Source organism: Sphaerodactylus townsendi, linkage group LG01 (genome assembly GCF_021028975.2).
Source record: "Sphaerodactylus townsendi isolate TG3544 linkage group LG01, MPM_Stown_v2.3, whole genome shotgun sequence".
NCBI lineage: Eukaryota > Metazoa > Chordata > Lepidosauria > Squamata > Sphaerodactylidae > Sphaerodactylus > Sphaerodactylus townsendi.
The window spans coordinates 114,811,831-114,836,442 of NC_059425.1; the positions used below are offsets into that span (position 1 = coordinate 114,811,831).

Here is a 24,612-nt window from a genome sequence, read left to right on the forward strand (position 1 = left end):
CAAATTGGCTTTTTATTCATGTTGGTTCCACTATTAGGGACCTTAGGGGCATGCTGGTCTTCCCATTACTGGGCATTGGGTTGATTGATCTGTCTAATTTGTCTTTATGTTGGAACTCTTTAGGAAGCTCAGAATCTGACCCTTTGCTTTTATCCAGAGGCATAGCTGCAGTGGGGATATCCGGGGCGGCTCGCCCCAGGTGCCGCCATTGCAGTCACATGTCGGGGGTAGGGAGAAGGGCGTGTTGAGGACAGGAGGAGGCATGTGGGCAGTTCATGCCCCGGGCACAGTTCCCCCTCCCTTCGTCACTGCTTTTATCTCATCAATGTATACTATGGGTACCATCATTTGTAATTTTGACATTTCAATTATACAGCCATGAAGACTGTATAATCTTAGTAAATATGTGGGGAAAGTCTATTTAATAATAATACATTGTTACGTGCTGTATTTTATCTTTTTTCTCTTTATAGTCAAGTCTTAGCCAGCAAGTATGTAGTACATACATGGAATAAAATAAATCCTATGACGATGCTGATTCTGTATAATAGTTCTGGCCTTAACATACAAAGGCGCTCTGGTTGCTGCTGTTGCTGCTTTGCTTTAAGCAGAATGATTAATGAGATTCATTCTGATTTAAAGTACTCTTTCCTAATTGGCAATCCATTATGATCCCCAAAACCAATTAATTCTGAAATCCTTCACTAAGTTGACCCTTATATTTGAATGTCAAGATGACATTTAACTGTGTATGAATATATTTTTCAAAAAAGCTGTTCCTTTCCATTATGTGTTTTTTTCTGGAATATTTTTTAATTATTATTTGAAAATATATATCCCATTCTCTTCTCCATTCCAAGCAGCTCACAAATATACAGTAAACAAATATCATCAGCATAACATTGTCATGGCTGCAGTCAACTATTTATAACGCATCAAAGTCTAAATGCAAATGTACATTGAGCTTAAAGAGCAGCATTAAATGGATTAACTCCCATTATGGTTTTGGTTGGGTTTTTTTTTTTTTAAGTAAGAGTGAAAGATGTGCTCTTGTTACAGATATAAGCTTTAGCTAATTCTTGTCTGAAATAATTGCTGGGGTTAGGGAGTTACTAAACTGTTTCAAGAATTCACATCAGGATTATAGTAATTATTCTGTCGCCTTTGATCATTATAGAATAAATACTTACAAACTCCTCAAAGTGTTCCACAGGTACACTGGCTTTTGGTAAATAGAGATTTAGTAGGAGACAACTCTCAATATCAAGAAAGGTTTTGTCTTATCTATTTCAACTGCTATTGTTATCCTTCCTAAGACTTAATAATGGGGTCAGGTACAAATTATTAATATGGTAGAATGCTTTGAGGATCAGGCTATGTCTCCATTGCTGTTGCATATGCTTCAAATCTCTAGCTGTAATATTTTAAAAATGCTTTTAGAGTAGCATAACAGCATGTGTGGATTGGCATTTTCCCTGAATTTTAGGAGTGATGACTTGTCCTCAAATAAAGGGGTTTTGCTTTCAGTGAGTATCTGAAAGTTGTTTCAAATTATGTTTAAGATAACTTATTCTTACAAGATGGATTTTTTTATCATGAAAAGGGCCTTTTCCACTTGAATTGTTTGCAACGTATCTTGCCACCAAATTCTGTACTTTTAATATTCCATTTGGTTCCAGAAACATTTCCCCATTATTTTCCTCTGTTGTTTTCACCAGCACTTTTCTGTGATTTTTTTTCCTATTGGTTTCTGAGACTGCTTCCCTTGAGCATGTGATCATGTTGAAACAGTCTTAATTTCTCTGCCCCACCAAAAACCTGACCCTTATCCATGCCCCCATGTTGTTGCTCAGCCTTCCCTTCAGCCATTTTCTTTTCCCCCTTGTCCTCCGTTTTCAAAGGTCTTAAAAAATAAATTGTCACATTAGCAATGTAACTTAAGGGCGCAAACACAAGCCAGATCAATTGTATTATCTTTGTCACTTTCATCCCGAATGAGCAATATCATGTTAAGGCAAAGATATACTGTGTCCACAGTAAGAAGGGAGTACAGTTGACAAGGGAAATTGCTTTTGCAAGAGGAAACTGACAAGGCCCTGCCACAGTTATGATGGTGCTTTACTGCAGTGGTCCCTTGTCAATAATATCCTGCAAAAGCAACTTCCCTTGTCAATTGCACTCCCTTCTAACAGTGTATCTTCACCTTAATGTGACATCATTCATTTGGATGAAGTTAAGGAAGCTGATATAATTGATCTGGCTTGTACCTGTGTCCTTACGTTACATTGCTAATGCAATAGAGAGAAAAAATAAATTTTCTTTCAAAAATGGAAGAGGAGCAGGAGGAGAATATGGCTGAAGGGGAAGGTTGTTCATTATCACAAATGATATCCCATCACCATTAAAAGAAGCAGCCCTGGACTCACACGTGGCTGTGTTTGCAGCTGGCTGTGTAGGGCGGACAATTGAAGGCCAGCAGGCCCCATGGTCACGTGACAGGGGCCTGTCACGTAATCAGGGACCCTGTGAGGCACACCTTTAAAAGTCAGTGCCAAACAGACCTCTGCCCCTTTTGCAGGCAAACAAAGAGCGGATCCCTCCCTCTCACCCAAAGTTTAAATGTTATACACTTTGTGATATTTGTTCATACTGTTAAATTTTTTGGTTATTGTTCCTGTTTTTTTCTTGTCACAGCCTGTGTGGTTTTGGGCATTGGGCACATCTGTTTGGGGGATGCGGAGTTTGCATGCCAGACCTCCCGTCAGCTGGGGGCCTCCATAAGAGGTCTAGGGGTGGTGGAGAGCTCGGTATTGCAAGCTGGGGGGGCTTTGCTTGTGAGCCCGCTACCCCTGGCAGGAAGAGGTGACACCTAATGGGCCTGTGCCCAGATGCCACCTAGTAACTTCTTGTCCCAATTTCCCCAGCTCCAGTGTGGAGACGGTGCTGGGTTCAGCACACTTGCTGCCCGGTGACTTGAATGTGCCCCTCATCCTTGCCCAACTTCTTCACCAATGTATAAAACGGGCTGTGGCCGAGTTTATTCCAATCAATAGTGTTGTGTCTTTCTTGGGTCAAGGGAGCCCTTACTCACATCAGCATGCAATAAATTTTCAGCAATAACATGTGAAGAGACAAGGGGGGAAAGAGCAGGGGGGAATTGAGATGTGCAGAATGATTTCACAGAAAACGTTTCCAAGACACCAGGTCTGACCACTGGGAAATCTGTGGTAAGCTGTGCATGCAGAAAAGGCAAAGGTCCTGAAATGCTGCTAAAGACTTTTATTCATATGTTATGTTGCTTATAGAACTAGACTAATCATGTGAGCAATAATGTTTGAATATGAGGCACTTCAAATATAATCTTAACTTAGAGTCCCCTTTAAAAGCACCGCAGCTCTCTGCCTGGCCTTTTAGCTGCAGGTACAGCATTTTATTAATGTTAAACATTGTTTAATGGTGCCATTCTAAAGGTGCTTTTCTGGGAATATGCCCCACTGAATAGATCTAAGTAGATTCTGAATAGATCTCTTTAGGATTGCTATCTAGGGCAGGGGTAGGGAACCTGCGGCTCTCCAGATGTTCAGGAACTACAATTCCCATCAGCCCCTACCAGAGGCTGATGGGAATTGTAGTTCCTGAACATCTGGAGAGCCGCAGGTTCCCTACCCCTGATCTAGGGAGTCTACACTGTTGGATAATCTGATAGATCACTTTGTGACCACTCCATGCCAAATGTAGGAACTGTAGCTAACCAAATGCTTGATAATCCAACACCCCCTTTGAAATCACAAGCATGTAGCAAAGCTGGGATTTTTGAGGAGCCTCTGGTTGACTAACTTGAATAGTTGCAGTGCTGTGTTGTCTCTAGTTAGAAAGTTATCAGTTCTGCCCACCTGAGATGGCAGTCCTTCTGCAGTATACACTTGTGAAATCAATGTACAAAACAGAACATTTCCCTTGTAGCAGTGGTGCTTCATTGGGTTTCCATTCTAGAAGTGCTCTCTTCTAGAGATCTCTAGAGTTTAGTTTTAATGGAACCAGCTGAGAGCGACCTGGCCTGCACAGATCTGTCCCACAAACAGCAGCACTTTTTCTGCAGCGTGCAGAGTCTTTTCTGATGCAAGAGCTTTTCCACTGGGGGTTCCATATGATCAAACCCAGTAAAACTTTTTGTAAGGCTGGGCATTTACAATGGCAAAATGGCTCTTCATTATTTATGCTGTTTCTGCTTTATAGAACAAGATGCTGTAAAACATGAAAAAGAAGTTCAAGGAAAACCAGGTACACTTTTAAAGTTTTCATCTGCACCAAACTATATCACTTAATACATAGAAAACAATAACCCTTTTGCTATACCAAACTATGTGGCAAAAGCAGCAGAGAACTGACCAGTTCAGCAGAATAATATGGCCTGGAGCATCTGGCTTGCAGACTGTTATACATTTATGCCCCCCCCCCCCAAAAAAAATTCAAAAGGCTTATTCATTGTATAATTAAAAATTATCCTTCCCCATGTCTAATGGAATCAGCAACGGCGAATTTTGATACATTGCCTAAAAATCATTGACAATTGTTTTTTAGTCAGACGAATCTACTTGCCATGTCGACACTCTGATATGGTATGGCCTGTCCTCACTGGTTTCTTTCTTCTTTTCTTCTTCCTAATTGGGATTGATTGATACTACTCAAGGTTTATAGGTTAGAGGATTATTATTATTATTATTATTATTATTATTATTATTATTATTATTATTATTATTATTATTATTATTATTATTAATTAAATTTAGTATACCGCCCTATCCCTGAAGGGCTCAGTAGGGAAAAAAAGACTTACCAATGGGACCTTTCATATAAGAACTTGGGTTGGAGGAATAGGATTGTATGGTTTTTTCTATACAGTTCCCCTATCTTTATCCTTTATCAGAAAGCCAGCGTGGTGTTGCAGTTAAAGTGTCAGGTTAGGATTTGGGACACCCAAGCTTGAATTTCCCAGTCTGACATGAAACTGGATAACCTTGGGCCACTGTCAGCCTCAACCCTAGCCAGTATTAGAATGGGAGACCTCCAAATAATACTAGGGGCACGGTGCAGATGCAGGCAATGGCAAACCACCTCTGAACATCTCTTGCCTTGGAAACCCTATGAGGTTTCCATAAAAGTCAGCTGTTATTTGATGCCCCCCCCCCAAAAAAAACCCTTATCCAACCTGAGTCCCAGCCTGTTTGAAAACAGTGCAAGAGTTTGGAGATCATGTTTTTGAACTAGCTGTTAAACTTTTGAATTACATTAGTAATCATGTGCTTGTCTAACTGGCACTCAATATGGTTTAAATATTGCGGGCAGAGGTGTGGTCCTTCTTGCTCGTTAACCTAGTTCCCAGAAAATACGACAGACAACATATGCAGTGTGGGTAAAAAACTGGCCATAGCCCAAATTTTATTAACTGAAAGCACAGGAAAGCAAAATTGGCGCAGCATGGGAGGTGATCCGGGCATCTGGGCAGCCCTAGTGCTGTCTCCCAGAGTAAGCCGATTCCTCCAGCCCGCCTGCTGAATGGAACAAGCGGGAGATTGAAGTGAGACATTCCAGACCGGCGAAGTGCCCATGACTGGAGCCCCCTCTCCAACCCCCGCTAGGGGCGCAAGCTTCTTAGCCCCCCGTGGGGCGTTCCAACCGTGTGCTTGCTCCACCCCTGCCTCTTAAGGAGGTGTAATAAGCAGGGGAGCTCCCCCAGCTCCCCTTGCCAGGGGATCACCCCCCATGTGCAACCCGCAAAGGCTATGACAATAACTTACTCTTTAAAAAAAAACTTCCAAGAACAGGGATCAGGTGGGTGGGAAAGTCCCTCGTCGTTGGCTCCCAGGACAGGTGGAGTGGGCCCTGAGCCATGAGGCAGGGCCTTTTAAGGGCTCTGCCTCAGGCCCATCTCCCCTGATGATGCTGCGCCTCAAGCATCTCAAGGCGAGAGCGCCATTTCGCCGGGCAGCCCGGCTCCTCCAAGACATGCGCAGAAAGGGTCGGATGCCGCCCGGCCTTCTGCGCATGCGTGGATCGGCCGCACATGCGCAGTCCCGGCCTGAAGCTCCTCGCTGGGCCCCATTCCCTCCAGCAATGGCGGCCGCGTTTCAGGCGCGGCCGCTCTTTATGGGTGTATTGTGTATTATGGATTTGATCTAATGGTTACCTTCCACACAGTGAGGAAACTTTCCATGGAGGAAGGAGTTTTCTGTAGGAGGGAATAATTGCATCTTACTGTATATTTTTTGAATCAGAGGTTGCTTTAGACTTTTTGAGAAGGTGGGGATGGCATGTAAAGAAAGTAACCAAAAGCTAAGCCAACTATATCGCCCTGTATATCTTTCCCTGTTTCACTGCCACCGCCAAGATTTAGCTCAGTATATTCTCTAATTAGCCAGTCTCTATGAAAGATAACATATAGGATATGAATTTTTTTGTGCTAGATTTTCACAATTAGCTGTCAGGAAGTTCCTAAATATAACTCAGTGCTAGGGAATGAGTGACACGAAAAATGAGAAAGAGGCTTCGTTTTACCTCAGTCTCTTTCCTCTCTCAGGGCCTGATTACTTCTGATCATACTTACTCCTGGTCACACAGGAAAGCAGCCAGTTACTGTAATGGAGGGAAAACAAAGGACCTATTGGTGGGTGAATAAGTGGGAAATGTAGTCTGATTGTTCTTTTTTAAAAAATAAGGGCACTTTTTTAACTCTCTGGAATTGGTTTAACGTCTGGAGATTTTTAGTGCCAGCTAAAAAGCCCACTTACATTTTGTAATGTTCTTTGACAACTACATTGCCATTTTGCAGTACCTTTTCCAGGCAGCTGCTTTGACAATTCCCAGCTATACCTGACAATGAATGAGCTGCTCTAACTTCTGACAAATTACTGTGGTGGTGTAAGCAGGAAGGTGCTTGTTTCTGGCCAGCACAGTTCCTGATCCATGGCTGAAAGTTTGCACTGGTAGAACTCTTCACTGGAAAGATGTTGGAGTTACAGCTCTACTCTTGCAGGGTTCTCTGAACTGTCATTCTGACTCTTCTTTATTTTTTACTTTATAGCCAAGTCAAAGGAAACTACAAGTATGCTCCAATCTGCTTTTCAAACCAACTCCAGGCATGGCTTATATCCATAATACCATGGTCTTTAAAAAAAAATTGCTATGAAGTACAATAATCATAGTAACCCAGCTTGTGAATTATGCTAGTGGTGTCACTACTATTGTTCTTTTTATGAGTGGGCGATTATGGCATGTCTTTTTTTCCTACCAAGGGGATGCACACAGCCTCCTGAAATTTTTGGGATCTAGGTTTGTTTTGAACTATAAACCTTTCTCTCAGTTTCCAGATGTTCTGCAGGTAGCAAGTTTATAGGCATTGGGTTCATTTCTGTGAGGTAACTTTTGTGGTGCACAAGGAGATTATTGGATCACTGAGGCTGGATTAATATCTAAACAACTAAGAAGATTTATTTATTTAAAGGTTGGTTTTAAAGAAACAAACCAGCCATACAGGTCTCCAAGTCGACAAAGGAGAAACCTGGCTGAAGAACAAAAATTTAAACTGTTTATGACTTCAGAGAGTAGTTTTCTATAGTGATTTCAGGTACAAACAGACTTTTATTGACTAGCAACTGGGTTGGATCCTCTCTCACAAACAGGTTCCACCCAGTGGCGTTGCACCAAGGGGGTGGGGAGGTGCGTGATGCACCGGGCGCCCCCTGGTGTGGGGGTGTGGCATGGCATGGGTGTTCCGGGGTGTGGCAGACAGGGGCGTGGCAGGGCACAGGGCGCACACATGCCCCAAGCACAGTTTTCCCTCGCTCTGGCCCTGATTCCACCCGCACCAGCCTGCCCTTTCCCCAGAGTCAGCCTAAATTGTATAAGGCCTGCTCATCACCAGAGACAAGCCTAGCAACTGAGCACTCTCTTCTCTCTCAGAGACAGACCTAACCTGCTCTGCCACACTTCCAGGCAGAGCTACCCATCACTCTGTCTGCTATTTTCCCCAAGACTTCAGATTCAGAATATCCACTTAGATGAACTCATTGGAGTTCTGCTCCAGCATCCAATGACCTTTGAGGATGAGATGTTGGAGGGTACACAGGAGAAGAGGAGTTCTGCTTCAGGGAGAGTGACTGATCAGGTCTGGCTCAGGAAAAAGAGCAGATAGAGTGGAGGGTAGCTCTGTCATGTGGCAGAGCAGTTTAGCTCTGTCTCCGGAATAGAAGAGAGTGCTTGATTGTTAGGCTTGACTCTGATGATGGACAGATTTTGTCTGGCTTAGTCTGACTCTCCAGGCTTGGCTTATATCCATATCTTCTCTTGAAAAAAATTGCTATGAAGCACAATTGTCAAACTAACCCAGCTTGCTAATTATGCTAGTGGTGGCATAGGAACTGCTATTGTTCCTTTTATGAGCGGGCGATATTTACACATCATGTTTTCAACCTTTTAATCAAATTAACTAAATGTCATTTACTAAATAATGTCAGATTATTTTGCATAATTTACTGCACCATTTTGCAGCAGTGAGCTTTCAGTCTGCTGCCTTTTACCAATCAGCCTTGGTACGCAATGAAAATGTTTGGATTTCTGTCAACACACATGGGTGGTCAGCATGTGCAGGGAACAGGGCATTTCACTGACTCTGGGAAGATTCATGTTAAATCTCCAGTCAGCCATGAAGTTCACTAGGTGACTCTGGGCCATTTCCTGGTATGTTTCATACCATTTCATATTTAGGACACAGAGGTTTTCTGCATCCTAATCAGCTGTTGCAACCCCTTCCAACCCATTAAAATCATTCCTAGGGTCACTGTACGTGCATGGAAGAATAGCAAGTGGGTTGGGGAAAACTGGAATGAGGAAAGACAAAACTGCTCCCCTTTGCTTTTCTAAAGAAAAAGGGTTGAATTCCTCCCCTTGTCCCTCATCACTCCAGCTCACTGACTCAACATGGCTGTTCCTCCTCCTGAATATCCTAACAACGATCAATCCCAGGCATGACCTTTGGAGCTGCCAAAATGGAGAGAAACATGGGGAAACTCCATGTGCCTTTCATGGATGGAAGTATGCATATACAGCACTATGTTTCAACCCAGCCTATCTTAAGAGTTATAAGGAAGATAAAAATGGGAGAATCCCAGTGTATGCTTTGTTGAGACCCTTGGAAGCAGGACATCATAAACCTAATGATAACATAGTCTATGGTTAGAATGACAACACTTTGACTGCATTTCCACTGTGGAAAGCCCATATGATTTCTCATTTCCCTACAACAAGTAATATTAAATGAAACAGAAAAATCTGGTCACGTGGCAGTAGAAATGTAATCAAGACAAGTTTTTGATAGATGATATAAAAATGTATGAAGAGTTTCTGTTTCAGGGAGGCACACTTTTTAAGATTCACGCCGGCAGATCACATAGGAAGAAACTGTGCACCCATTAGCAAAGTTCTGCTGTCAGGAAGGAGTTCACTGCAGAAGAAATCCTGAAAGGAGAACGGCTTTTGAAAATAACTTGTCAATAAGCTGTGTGTCAAAACCTTGGAAGTGTTGCTTCCATGTCCAATGTAGCCAGCAGGTGGCAGCCGTATTTCTGCTTGCTCATTCAAATATATTTGTGTTGCTATATTCTTTAATCAGCTGGTGTTTATACCCTTTTCCACCCACACTCATATACCTGCTCTCTCTGTTCTCATCTGGCCACACTATTGCTGGACCTAAATACAAGACTGCTCATGTATCATGCAATGCAACAGAGCGTTCACTAACTGAACATAGTCGTGATGTCTAGAAAACTGTAGCATCAAAATAATACATTTGATGTGACACATCATATTTGGTGTGATCGTGTGTCCTTTATATAACCTGACATAAAAGCAGACATTGTGATGGTTCATTCTGCAGCACTTTCAGTGGAGCAAATCAGGACTTGAAAGAATGCTGCTTTGCAAACATAATATTTCATGGATCTGATGTTAGCATGATAGGAAGCTATTTCAGTGCTGTGTTTCTGACCCCAGCCACTCATAGCCACTGCAAAAATCTCATCTATATAAATTCTATATGATCAATTAACTTTTAATTAATGATCTCTCGGTTATCTTTGTGCTAGATCATGCAAAAATATTAAGAGTAGGAAACCCTACATTATCTACACATAGATAATAATAGCATTCAAGAACAACAATTGACACTATATTTTTTAAAAAATGATGTTGCTTTTATCTTTAATTAATTTCTTCTGGCAGGAGTAGATTGTTTTGCAACATTAGAAGCTTTATCCACTTATCCAGAGGGTAAGAGACTCTTCCCCTCCCCCCCCCCCCGAAACTGTAATCATCTCATTATCTACAGATGCTATTATTTTTGGATACAATGTTTGAACAATCAAGTGATGGGTTTATTTTACTGCCAATAAACTCAAAGGTGATGCTGAAAAAAAGAGCAGCCAGTGAATTCAGAATACGCACAGAACTTTGGGTTGCCAACCTGCAGGTAGCATCTTGAGATCTCCTGTTGTTACAATTAATCTCCAAGTGAGCATGATTTGTTCCCCTGGAGAAAATGGCTGCCCTGGAACAGACGCTTGGCATTATATCCAGCTGAGATCCCTTTCCTCCCCCAAACCCCACCATCCTTAGGCTCCACCCCCAAAATCACCAGATATTTTTCAACCCAGAGCTGGTAACCCTATCCAAAGCGAGGAACAGTGCCTAATTATTGAGCCTGAATGCAATAATATTGTCGCTTGCTGTTTATTATAAAACAGTTGTGAATTTCACAGCAGACACATTTGACTGTCAAACTTATTGTGTTCAGAGGTGGCAGTTGGATCATTCAGTTTGTTTGGTTCATGCTGAACAGCCATGGATGCCTTCCAGACTGGTTTGCACTGGGTTTACCAAAAGCTGTGCATTCACAAAGATGTTGCTGATCAAACTGATCAGCATCCATTAACATCATTAGTGACCACTTTGATAAACACCAAAGGGTAAGATTTTATTATATCAACACACTGATTGATGACTGGTTTATATGATTCCTGAGTGATCTAATTGTCTATTGAAACTGTTTCCCACTGAGCAGAGAAATAGGATCAGGTTGTGTGAGAAAGAACTAATGCAAAAACCAGTTTCACTGAACTGCATGCTCAGGAAAAAATACAGTGAAACATGTTGGATTCCAGTGAAAAGACTGATGATTATCAAACCTGTCTTTGAAAAATGAGGTGTCCAATTGCAACCAGGGAGCAGGTAGCAAGCCTAAAAGGCAGGTATCCCTAGCTGCCATGAGTTACATATTATCTACACAGCAATCTTCTTAAGTGTCAGAGACTTTTTTCATAACTTCTAATTATCCCAACTGCCCAATAAGGTAAACCAATATTATGATCTATATATTGTAAATGAAGGGTGAGGGACACTGAGAATCAGTGGCTTTTCCAAAAGCACCCAGTGAATTATTTGATATTATCTGATTATTTCAGAGAGAAAAACCTTGGCCATAAAATGTTCATAAATGCTATGTTACACTACATATACTTGTTTCCTAAAGTTCATCCTTAAGTTTCATTCAGTAATTTGTGAATTGTGCAGGCAGATTCCCCCCCACCCCACCCCCACCCCCGGTCATACAAAAGTCTCCAAGTTCATGCCAGCATGTATTACAACCCTGAGACTGAAGCAGCTAAGAGCTCCCTCATGGCAGCACTCCACGCGTGTGCAATAATGGTAGTGAGCCATTTACCATGACCCACCATAGAGAGGACCTTTGGGATGGGGTCGATAATCACAAGGAGTATATTGTGTTGGCTTTGAAGCTTCTCTTCTAATCTGGTCTTTGAAGGTGCTGTTTGCAGCCTCCATTAAAGGTTCAAGACTTAATTTCATTATGCATACCTAGAATGAGAACACTGGTCAGCACTATTCAATCTGATTTGCATTGCCTGTCCAAAGATTAGAGCAGAAGACTTTTTTAGACCTGCTGCCTGAGAAGTTTTTTTTTTAAAAAAAGAGCAATCAAGGGTTGAATTGGAAGTTTCTCTATATTCCTGTTCTATGACATAACTTTTACCCATCTGATTAACAAACCAACGTGACAGAGATATTTAAAAATGCATGCCCATACCTTCCAAGAAGTTTACAGTCAAAATTATGAAGCAAACTTAATTACTGCCATTCATACTGCTGTTTCTGTAAATAACTCAGAGCTTTGAACATGGTTCCCTTCCCATTTTATCCTCACAGTAGTCCCATGACGGCTGATTGGATTGAGAGATAATCGACTGGCACAAGATTGCCTCGTTGAGCATCACTGGTGTGTGGGGATTTGAACCAGACTCTTTACAATTGTAGTCTCACACTGGAACTATTATACTTTCCTAGCTCGTAACCTAAAGAGGCTACACCTAAGCTGCTGTAATCAATATTTTGAAGAAACAAAACAGAACACTAATTGGATTAGAAAATTTAAGGCATAAGGCCAAATCCGCGCTTTCCCCCCTTTCCACCTTTCCATTCAACTGAGCTATCCTATCCTCCTAATGTTCATCCCTGCTTTTTTTCTGGTTTGAGCTCTCTCTTCTGTCTGCCTGTTCTTCCCTCTTACCAGTAGGAATAACTTTGTGGTATTATTCTGGGCAATATACCTTTGTCTTTTTGGGGTGGGGGTGGGGAAGAATAGAAGCTGTATGATCATGGTTGGAAAAAATGGTAAAAGTGTGGAAGTTTTATTTACTTGAAGAAGGAAAACAAATAGAAAGAAGTCTTAGAATTGTAAATGGTTATGTGCTGTGCAGTTGCTTCTCTTTGCTTGTTATATAACTTACATCTGCTTGTAATCTGAAGTTTTCAAAGGCACTATAACTGCATTTGTCAAAAGGCTCTGCATGTTGGATTGTACTTCTTCAAAGTATGACTTTCAAACGTAGCATGTTTTGTGCATGAACACTAACCAAAGTGCATGCAGTATTCCAAACTGATATATACTTCCCATATAATGTGTTGTAAACCTGCTATATATAAAATATGCAGTTATTGAGATGGACTGCTTATTTTCCTTCTATTTTACTTTATTTTTGTACAAAGATAAAATAGTTTCTATATGTAAATGACAAAATTAAATATAATCTCATCAACAATTAGTAATAATTATTCTTACAAAAATATCAATAGTCCCACTGATAGAATATTTCTTCCAACACTGTAAAAACTGATTTCTATTTTCATAGAGCATCCTCATTTTATTAATCTTTTCCTTGACTTTCCTAAACTAAGACTGGGAAGGTGATTGTGTATAACAAGCTTTGGATTCTTTTTAGCCAATCTCTGACATCCCTCCAGTTTTTAGTCAGCTGCACTTTTACCTGTTGTATTAGGTTGTTAACCATTCTAACTTTCTGTTCCTCTTTTCCTGAAGAACCATCAGCTGGAATCACAGTAGCAGGTATATATTAATCTGAAATAGCAACCAGTCTAATTTACCACAAAACTCACCAAGCATGACAAATCTAGATCTTGATTTCATATATTTGTAAGGCACCTTGGCTCTATTTGGATAAAGGAAGGGTAATGAAAATTCAAAATCAGAAAGCAAATAAAATGGTATACCCCTTGACCTTCCTGAAAACTTCGTAAATTTAGGTCAGAAAGGGATTTGGCTGGAATTATCAAGTGTTCTGTTCCTGTCATAATCCTTATTTGGAGCTAAGTTCCATTGTGATCTACTTCCAATTAAATGTGTATAGGATCAGGGGGAACAGGCTGAAACACTCGCCCAAGACCAGAACTGCTGAAGATCACTTGTTGCCCAATGTGCTACTTAGCACAGGAGGGTCTAAGCTAAGTTAAGGATCAGATGGTGAATGCCTGTGAGAGAGACAGAATGATCTAGGTTGGTGTAATCAGTGGCACCTTGCTCACATAAGAGCAGATAGTTCATGCACTGGTAGATGTTGAATGAATCTGTATTATCGTATAGGATCATACTGATGGCACTGTTCTAAACTGACTGCCAGGTAGCTGCTGTTGTTCTCCCCAGGGAATCAGGACTGGTTCTGATGCCTCCTTAGTTGATTTCAGTCTGTCTCCTTGTGTGAAGTCACAGATGATTGACTCTATTCTTGAAAGGTGAAAAGGGGATGCTGAAAAAGGACTAACTTGTACCAACATGTTTTGGATTATGTTTTACCCAAAGTCCACATGGAATAGATATAATAACTATGTTGTGTCAGGGCATCTGAAACTGAAAATGAAGTTGCAAATATCTAAGCCGGCTAAAATTCAATCATGATGTCTTGGATATCTTTTTTAGATAAGAAGAAGCCAGACAAGCCTGTGAAGGAAAAATCAGGCAAGGGTTGGATCGCTTTTCTTAATTAATTCCACTAACTGATTTTCAGATTCTTATAATCTGTTATGTTTTCATCTTCCTGATCTATATAGGAAAAACAGTGCAGAAGGCTCATTTGAAAGAGGAAAAGGCTAAAGGTAAAAGAAGGAAAGATGTAAAATGTTGCAAACATAAAGGCTCTCAGAATTCTTACAAATCTCTTCACAGTATATGCAAGAAAAGCAAAGGTCTTAGTTCATATACTCAGATGGACCTTTTGGACTTTCCCGCATTTTTACACAGCATTAAGTCAAAATCATCCAGAAATCATCAAGCGTGATATGGCTAAAGCCTCTTATAATTTCTGTGTTTACCATACCTGAAGAAGAGTATTTGGCTGCATCACATCTCTTCTCCGTCCTAGTGGAGATGTAAATATGAGATATGTTGTGCACTGTAGTTTTTCTACATGTAGAAAAATGTATATGCGTCCTCAAGGATTAAATGTTTTCTGTGCAGTATGTATCCTAACAGGGCAGCCACTGAATATATTATGGCCCAATCAGTGCAATCTGTGCTATCCATGGAACTCCTGAACAAGGTCCTGGAGAACACAGAGGGAGGGGTGCAGCTCCATCCAGATAGAACTGAAGTGCCGTTGAGCAATAACAAAGTTCACCTGACCTGGAGAGGGTTACCTTCTTCCTGAAGGAAGTGGTTTTAGTTTAGTACTTCTTTATGGCACATAGTGCCTTTCATCAGCTTTGGCTGATACATCAGTTTGAAAAGCATGGTCATCTGTGCTCTGATCACATCCAAATTATATTAAGAAGAAGAAGAAGAAGAAGAAGAAGAAGAAGAAGAAGAAGAAGAAGAAGAAGAAGAAGAAGAAGAAGAAGAAGAAGAGGAGGAGGAGGAGGAGGAGGAGGAGGAGGAGGAGGAGTTTGGATTTATATCCCCCCTTTCTCTCCTGTTGGAGACTCAAAGGGGCTTACAATCTCCTTACCCTTCCCCCCTCACAACAAACACCCTGTGAGGTAGGTGGGGCTGAGAGAGCTCCGAGAAGCTGTGACTAGCCCAAGATCACCCGGCTAGATTGTGGGAGTGCACAGGCTAATCTGAATTCCCCAGATAAGCCTCCACAGCTCAGGCGGCAGAGCAGAGAATCAAACCGGGTTCCTCCAGATTAGATACACGAGCTCTTAACCTCCTACGCCACTGCTGGCACCAGCATATTATTACTGTAATGTACATTATAGTACAGTACATTATCACTGTAATGTACTTTAAAAATGGTCTGCAAATGATCTAAAATATGGCAGCCAGATTACTGTTGAGGATGAGACAGAAAACTCATATCACCTTCTGCTGAAAGGTATGGCCTGGCTGCTCATATGTTTCTAGGCACAGGGTTTTGGTTCTTCGTACCATTAAGGCCCTAAATGGGGGTAGCCAGGGTACTTGAGAAAATGACTCCTTCTGTCTGGATGCCAGTAATGTATTTGCAACCTTTTCTGAATAACCTTTCTTCCTCAACCATTCCCTTTCAATAGCCACATGGTCAAATGAAGTCAATCTCCCCGCTTCTCTGTGCCGAAGCACAACTGGTTGTGGTGGGTCTTCCGGGCTGTGTGGCTGTGGCATGCAAGGGAGGGAGAGAGGGAGAGGGGGCTGGCATCTGGACATGGCCCACCCACCCTAGCAGATGGAGAGGGAGAGGAGGGAAGAGTGGCATACAAGGGAGGGGAGGGAGGGGGCCTGGCATCTAGTCATGGCCTACCCACCCTAGCGGAGGAAGGGGGAAAGGTGACATGCAAGGGAAGGGGAGGGAGGGAAGGAGAGGTGGTATGCAAGGGAGGGGAGGGAGGGGTCCGGCATCTGGACATGGCCCACCCACCCTAGCAGAGGGAAGGGAAGAGAGGGTTGGCATTGAAGGGAAGGGAGGGAGGGGGCCCAGCATCTGGACATGGCCCACCCACATGGATCAGCGTTCACATCCTCCTCACAATCCCTGTTTCCAAAACTCCTGAGCTGTATTGGATGAGCCCACTGACTACATAAAAATCAGACCATCAGACTTTGACATAGTTCCCTCTGAGCAGACCATGATATCCAAAATCTGAATGAAAATCAAAAGAAGAGTGTATAATTTCTATGCCTGTATACCAAAGATTGTGTCTTGTTGACAGTATGAATTTTGACATGAAAGTCATGGAAATTTGGTTTAAACAGGAGAAGGCTCATAAGCACCAGTATATCTTTGAGCATGTTGGTTAGATAATTTCTCATGAAATATGGATCCTCTTTTATGCAACCAGACTTTCACATGAAAATCCCTTATTAATTCTATTTTTGCTGTAGTGCAAGTAGCACTAAAGAGCCTTTAAATCCACGGAATTTAAGTTAAAATGCATTTAATAGTAACATTGTTTTGCTCCTGATTTTTAAAAAAATTAAAATATTGTGTTGGCGTTTGTACAGTGTTCTGTAGCATTTGCTAATTGGATAAAACTTTAATGATACAAATGTGCTTTTAATGCTAAATTTGATATTTGAATCCAATGTTAATTAGATCTTTCCGTTTTATACACAGTTCCAGCAGTAAAAAAAATCCATCAACATCATAATGTGACAACAGGTAACTACTAGTTCTTTTTTATCTGTTACCTTTCCAGATCACTCACTGAGTCCTCAAATAATATCTACTTGTAAAACTGGTAGAAGCTATAGGAGTTCCATGGGGATGGAAATGAATGAGCCCATAAAAAAATTATTTATAATAATATATTTTTAAAAAAACAAAATAAACCTAATTATGTTTAAATCCAGTTGAGATTAACAGGATTTAAGTCAGATACGACTATCCATCCTTTTTTGTTTCGGTGGCACTGTATCATGGTTTAGCCTTTTCCGGATTAGAATCAAAGAAGGGTGAACATTTATGAAGTGATAACTTGCTTTGCATACTTGAAACGTCTTGTTACATTGGTCATCTTTATTTGGCAGAAGAATACACGATGCTGTGTTGCTATGACTAAGCAGGTCTGTGGAAACTGTATTACAGTGATGTCTGTGTTAAGTGCCGTCAAATCACTTCCAACTCATGGTGACTTTATGAATTAATGTCCTCCAAAATATCCAAAATTAATAGCTTTACTCCACTCTTGTAAGGCTGCTGACAACTGACTAGCCACTAGATTGGCTCCTTTTTCACACATAGGATTCCTCTCACACCAGCCTGCCCTCTCCCCAAAATCAGACTAAATGCAATCCAAGGGGGTTGGAGGTGGGGATGAAGCCACATTTGAAGTGAAGGGAGCTCAATACCAAGGTCTGTGCCCACTGCATCACTCAAATACAACTGATTATATTTCCAGTTTAAATTATGTTGTAAGGAGTGCTCTTTTTTTAAAAAAAATTATTCACAGTCAGCATGTAACTCAAGAAAAAATTGCAAATTGATTTATTTACATTTCTATGAGGAGGAAAGAAACCCAGAGTTAAGTATAAAATTCTGACTGATAGTATTGAAAGGGGAGAGTTATCAGTACCTAATTTAAAACTTTACCATGATGCTGTATGTTTAGTTTGGATTAAAGATTGGCTGTCAGATCAATATGAGACTATTAACAGTGGAAGGGGAAGGCAGAAAGTTTGGTTGGCATGCTTGCTTATGGTGTCAAAAAGACAAAGCTAATAAACAATTTACACACCATATAATAAGAGCAGCAATATTAAAAACTTGGAAAAATACAGCTGTTAATATTCAGATATAGATACTAAGGAGGAAATTGAAGAAAAACTTAAATATAAATTGAAGACTCAAGAAGAACTAAATCGGATTTGTTGGAATATTAATTGGTGGTTTTATCACCAACTAAAACGTTGTTGTGACTCAGATAAGAATAAGTTTTTAAAAATTAAAGAATTAGATATTCTTGAAGAAAAACTATTGAAACAAAAGGACCATTTGATTAAAAAGATGTATGATTTATGTTTAACTTTAGAGGTTGAAGATAAGTATTTTAAAGAATATATGATAAATTGGGCTAGGGATGTGGGTCATAATATCAATTTGGAAACTTGGAAAAACTTATGGAGTAAAGACCTGAAATACTCTAAGAACTTTTATATAAGGGTGATTCCGCACAGCACATTACCAGCAGAGCTCGACTTGTGTTTGACTCGGGTAGTCCACACAGCCGCAGATCTCGACACAAGTCTGACTCTCCTTCAACTCGCCTTAGCCGGATTTTCTTGATCCTGCTTCCGAGGTAGTACTTTCTGGTGAACTTGCGTCGAGCTCACGCTTGTGCGGACCGTAGGTTGAGTCCGACTTGCCCCTCCAGCCAATCACGTCGTTCCTGTCTCTGCCCAATCAGGGCTTAGTTTCCCTTTAACCAATCACGGTGCACTTTCGGCCAGCCAATCATAATCGACCATTGAGAGCCTGCATACAGCTGGAAACTCGCAGCGCCGAAAAGCAAGATTTGAACATTGACCATTTGCTGGACTGAAACAAAGCAGGAGACTGTAACTTGTTATGGTGACAGCTTGTTCTGTGGTTTGTTGGTTCAAACAGAAATCTCTGGAGGAGGGAATGCCTATATTAAATGAGGAAGTGGTGTTTTAGAGATGCTGAGGCTTTAATTCCAGATTAGGCACCGCTGCTAGTCTTCCAACACAGTCACTTTCTCACCGGCAAATTTGAGTTGATAGCAAATGAAAACATGCTTTCGTTTCACATTAATTCCCATTCTTAAAAAATTAAAGTGTGTGCACATGGTACAGAGACTGGGGGGGCTGCTGTTTGGCTGTTGTTTCTCTGTAAGGGGTGTTCTGAATGTAAATTTATTCCTCTAGAGTTTCACAAGTGGAGTTGCCTTGTAATTGAGTACATTCCTGCCCAACAATATCCATCTAAATAAAGCAGCTAGGTGGGATACGTGCTTTGGAGGGGGAAGTTCAAGGGGGAGAGAAAACTCTCAGGCAAGAGAAAGCCAAGCCGGGAGCAGAAATGTGTTTCCATTCAGATGCAAGCGTTTCCATTCAGATGCAAGCATCCGGATGACACACAGCAGAGTAGGAAGGCACAGCCTTGATAGAGCTATTAAATGACAGCATCCTTCCTGAAAGGGGGACGATGACACCATGGAAAGCGGTTGCAGAACCACCCAGAATGGCTGGAGGATGATTACTCCAGAAGGGATAGTTGACTTGGAACAGGCAGCAGTACTGGGAAGTACTAGGAAATACTGAATTTTGACATGGTTACTTTCAGCTCCTGTATTTTCAAGAGGATCAGATGATCCATGTGCAGGGAGGCTTGTGGGGGGGGGGAGTCGGTGAAAAGTAACCAATTGGGGAAGAGGATGACACACAGCAGAGTAGGAAGACACTGCCTTGATAGAGCTATTAAATGACAGGAGGGAGATGCATCAAATGAGATGTGAGATCCAGGAAGGAAGGAAGGAAGGAAGGAAGGAAGGAAGGAAGGAAGGAAGGAAGGAAGGAAGGAAGGAAGGAAGGAAGGAAGGAAGGAAGGAAGGAAGGAAGGAAGGAAGGAAGGAAGGAAGGAAGGAAGGAAGGAAGGAAGGAAGGAAGGAAGGAAGGAAGGAAGGAAAAGGCATGAAAGGGTATCATAAGGCGGCAAAGAGCTCCTCCAATCCATGATGGTTCACCAGCCAGTTTGTGTGGAAGCACGTAAAGTCGCAACTTCGCGACGGTGTCACAAAGTTCCTCCGACCTTGCGACACACATGGAACAAAAGGATTTTCACATTTCCCATCATGGGAAAGGGAACCAATCAGGACAGAGGGGTGGATGACGCACAGAGTCAAGCCTGCCCACTGAGGTTGGGTAAAGAGAGCCAAGCTCGGCAATGTGCGGATTAACGGCAAATCGAGCTCAGGTGCCAACTTTTCGTGGCAGCCAATAGAATGCAAAGCAGGGAGAGGTGTGCACAGCTCATCCCGCCCTCTGAGCTCGGCTAAGGAGGACCAAGCTCAGCCACTGTCCGGAACGACAGCGAGTCGAATTCATGAAGAGAAATTCCGGCGGACGCAAGTTGAGCTCTACTGAATGTACTGTGGGGAATCACCCTAAGGTTATTTTTCATTGGTATTATATACCTCAGAAGATTGCAAAAATAAATAAATCTCAAGGGCTTTGCTGGAAATGTGGGAAACATCTGGGTACCTTTTTCCATCAATGGTGGAGCTATATTAAAGCCAAGAAATTTTGGGAAACCATACATAAAGAAATATTGATAATACTAAATTTGAGGGGAAAAAAACCCTGAGATGGACCTATTAGGAATTTTTGATAAAAATATAGGCCCTTTCCACACAGCCAAGGGAGGGAGTCTGCATCGGCATTAATCATGCCGATGCAGGCTCTGGGGCCTTTCGCACAAATGGCCCCATGGGCTGCGCAGCTGTTGGAGCAGGCTCTGCACAGCCGCGCAGCCCCCTTGCCTTCTGCTGGCAGCCATCGCTCTGCTGTCGCTCTGTGACAGCAGCCAGCAGGAAGTAAGGAGGCATTTGGGGCCAGGGAGGTGAATACGCAGGCCTCCACCCACTGCTGTTCGCATGGCAGCAGATGGAAGCCAGCGTTTGCAAAAAACCTCACTCCCTGAGCGAGTTTTGAAAACACTGTTTTGGCGGGAACAGAGCGTCACTGCTGCCATTTGGCAGCGGCGCCTGTGCGAAGGGTCCCCGCCAAAACGGTGTTTTACTGGCCCGACATCGTTGCTTTTGGTCTGTGCGGAAAGGGCCATAGATAAAGATATAGGATACTTTAGGCTCACTATTAGAAAGTCGAGAAAACTCTGTCAATAACAGAACGCCAACATAAGGCTATTAATATTGTTAGAACAGCCAAGCTTTCAAGTTATTTGGATTATAAATTGGACTCTGATTTTAGGGAGGAATGGGAGGATAACTTATATAAAAGGAAAATGTGAATATAACCATGTAACTATATATGGTATATAATTTGGTATTTGTATTTTCTTTTTTCTTTTATTATTTTATTGTTTTGTTTCTTTTAATATTATTGTTATTGCTATCTATCTATCTTCTCTTTATTTTATTTTTCTTTTCTTTATTTTTTACTGTTATCATTTATTTTTCTTTTTTGTTTATTTAATTCTTGTCTTCACATGTCTTTATTTTTAAATGATGCAATAGCTGGAAGTGCCTTTAGTTACATTTTAAATATCTGACTGAAATTTATGTATCTATTTATGCATTGTATTTTATAAATATTGAAAAACTTATTGCCAAAAAAAAGAAAAATTGCAATATAGCTGTAGACTACAGAAATGGGTTTTTTATATTTGTTCTTCACTCGAATAAGAAAAGTAACACCTCAGACAAAAAAGATGTGTGATTAGGTATCAAGAAACCAAGTCCATGTTATAAGCATAGCAAGCTGGGTTTTCCCCCCCCCCCCCCCGCCTACAAATGCTTACAGTTTGCATTTATAGTGATAGATAAGAGGATGGTTTATTAGATGCTTCCCCAAGTAAAAAAGATATGTTCTAATTACATTATCAAATGTCCTCCAGGGCATATTGACATTACTATTGCTTTGAAGTGGATTAACTATGTTAATAGCAAAGAGATTGACTGTTACTATTAAGCAGTCTTTTGTGTGAACCCTCTGACATGAATTTCTTTCCTTCCAGGCAAGATTTCAAAAGCTTCAAAGTCAACAGGTAAATTTTGTTTAAGGATTTAAAGACATTTCAAACTTCTTTGTTTCTCAAATGACTTAGTTGTCAGTAGTTGTACAAAACACAAAATTGTGATTATAAAATGTTGTCTTTACTGTTACACTGAGAAAAATCAGCCATTTGTCCCCTTTTTGTGGCCTATAGCAGAGGCAGAGCTACCAGGGAATGGGAAGTGTGCATTACACCTGGCGCATGCCTGGAGGGTGGAAAATCGCCTCCTGCAGTGCCCACACACACACACTTATCGTAGTTTAGCCTGAAAGTGCAGGCTGGAAAAGCAGCCTGTTCACTTGAGACTGAAAATGGCCTGGTGGGAACTACACTTCCCAGGACACCTTGCAAGCCCCAAGGTTTCTTGGGAAGTGTAGTTCCCACCAGGCCATTTTCAGCCTCAAGTGATCAGCCTGCTTTTTCTAGCCTGCACTTTCAGGCTTAACTAAGGTAAGGGTGGGGGGGCGGGGCGCTACAGGGGGCACGGAAACACAGAGTGCACACTGGGCACAGTATGGCCCAGCTACGCCTCTAGCCTATAGAGAAATGTTTAATAAAGTATGGTAATCCTGACACTGATATTTTGTGACCGGTAACCTGCCACCAGAAGGGATTTGAAGGAGAAGTCAGTTTCCAGAGGAGTGAGGGATTTTATTTGTTCATTTTTTGCCAGCTTGCAATAGAAAAAGATATAAACTAGGGCCTTTCCCCACTTACCTTAAGCCCCCGGCATTCCCCATGAGAGGGGTGGCCGACGCTGCTGCTGTCGCGCCCCCTAAGCGCGCGGCATCCCTTTGCAAGAGCGCCTTTTGATGACCCTGTGCAGAGCGCGGGGTCGTGGGGACGCCGGGGCGCACGCCAGGGATGCTGTGCACTGAGAGCAGCGCGCAGCATAGGGGGGATAGGGGAGAGTGGGGAAAGGCCCCTAGATGCATCTCAAGTAAAGAAGATGCAAATCAATCAAATATGGCAACGAGAATACTACCATAAAAGTCCAATTTATCCTTCAGTGTAAGCTATCTTTTTCCATGATTTGGTGTACTTAGCATAAAATCCCATATGGTTGGAACTATGACATTTGACACATTCTGGTGCCCAATAATGACTGGGTTCAAAGCAATTTTAAGATCAAGTTTATAACAGTAAGATGAGATCTAAAATATAATATTTGAGTGATATGTTACATTGTCCAATAATGAAATTTCTATTGCTTTAAATGGATGAGGATTGCATTCCCTGAGATGTGATGAGTGCATTCACATGTGCCATTTGATTCAGGGTCATATCTTCTGAACATAGTCCTCTAGATACAAGTCCTCTAGTTACAAGACTTACAAGACAGTTCTTCCAATGACTTTGGCATTTCTTTTAGTACTTTTCTGGCTGTACAAAACACAGGAAAAATACTCAACACCTCAACTAAAGGGGTGGAAAAAATGCCAAGACAATGGAATGGAAACTAGGTGAGACATTGTGACATTTAACTTCTTATATCTAAATATCCACGCTTAAGCATGGTGCCAGAAGAATTACTTCATCTATATATTAATAGTGAAGTCAGCCAAATGTTTGGATTCTTAAATCCAGTGGCAGGAGCTGTGAATGGGCAAACCTGAAAACAAAAAATACATTGGGGGTTTTAAACACTTTTAGGAAGAAATAGTAGGAGAGGAGAAAATAAGATGCCTCCCACTTGACATTATCTGATTCTGTATCACCCTAAAACATATGCATGTAAGAACCAAGGATGTAGGTAAGGGGGGACAGGGTGGGGGGCAGCGGAGTCTGCCATCCCTGGCCCCAGAGAGCTGCTTTTATAAGCACTGAGGTTGGGGGCGGGGCTTGGGGAGGTGTGCCCCCCCCCAACCTCCCCCCCCATAAAAAATCTATGCCTACGTAAGAACCATGTATGTGAGTGCAGTGATATGATTCCTTCCCATACAAGTATCACCCAGCTGGAAGAGAAGTCAAGGCTCACTGCAATACAGGTCTGTTCTGTTTCATATATTACTTTGGCCTCCTGGTAGACTGCACCAGCTTGAGAAATGCAGTGCTCATTTGGGAACATTTCTCTTGTGGGATACCTTTCTTTGTGAACCATTTAATTAGTCTGCCACTATACAAAGGAAACATAAATTCCCAGCACACCACAAGTGTCTTTATGTGAATTTACCAGCATCCCCTGGGTCTTCTAATCCCCGGTTTACGCAATCCAGTAGCTGCTTAATGCTGCTCTGTGCAGTGAGTTATTTAGGTGTTTACTGAAGATGATCCCATGGTCAAATATAAGAACTATTCAACAGTAAGGAATCTCCTCCTGTGCTGAAGGGCATTTCACCACATAGGCAGAATATATTATATAACCATGAACCTGAAGGGTTATGCGTAAGTATATATAATGGGGCAGGGGGCTTTAGCAAAATACCTTTCGGCAATATGTCACCCAATACTATGCTTCAAGCCACTTGATCCTGTTAGGGATACATAAAGATTTTTTTTTAGTACAGCCCTGATTTCTTTTATTGTG

General features: G+C 41.6%; 1 protein-coding gene across 50 annotated transcripts in view; it reads left to right on the forward strand.

The window, feature by feature from the left end:
• Positions 1–24,612, forward strand: part of TRDN (triadin) — a 294,546-nt gene that overhangs the window by 264,984 nt on the left and 4,950 nt on the right. For all 50 annotated transcript variants that reach the window (XM_048491475.1, XM_048491557.1, XM_048491551.1 and 47 more), the window contains 7 exons: positions 4,237–4,281; positions 7,082–7,102; positions 13,445–13,471; positions 14,339–14,377; positions 14,470–14,514; positions 16,950–16,994; positions 22,047–22,076. In XM_048491475.1, the coding sequence (XP_048347432.1) occupies positions 4,237–4,281; positions 7,082–7,102; positions 13,445–13,471; positions 14,339–14,377; positions 14,470–14,514; positions 16,950–16,994; positions 22,047–22,076 (252 nt within the window). The remainder of the gene's footprint in view (positions 1–4,236; positions 4,282–7,081; positions 7,103–13,444; positions 13,472–14,338; positions 14,378–14,469; positions 14,515–16,949; positions 16,995–22,046; positions 22,077–24,612) is intronic.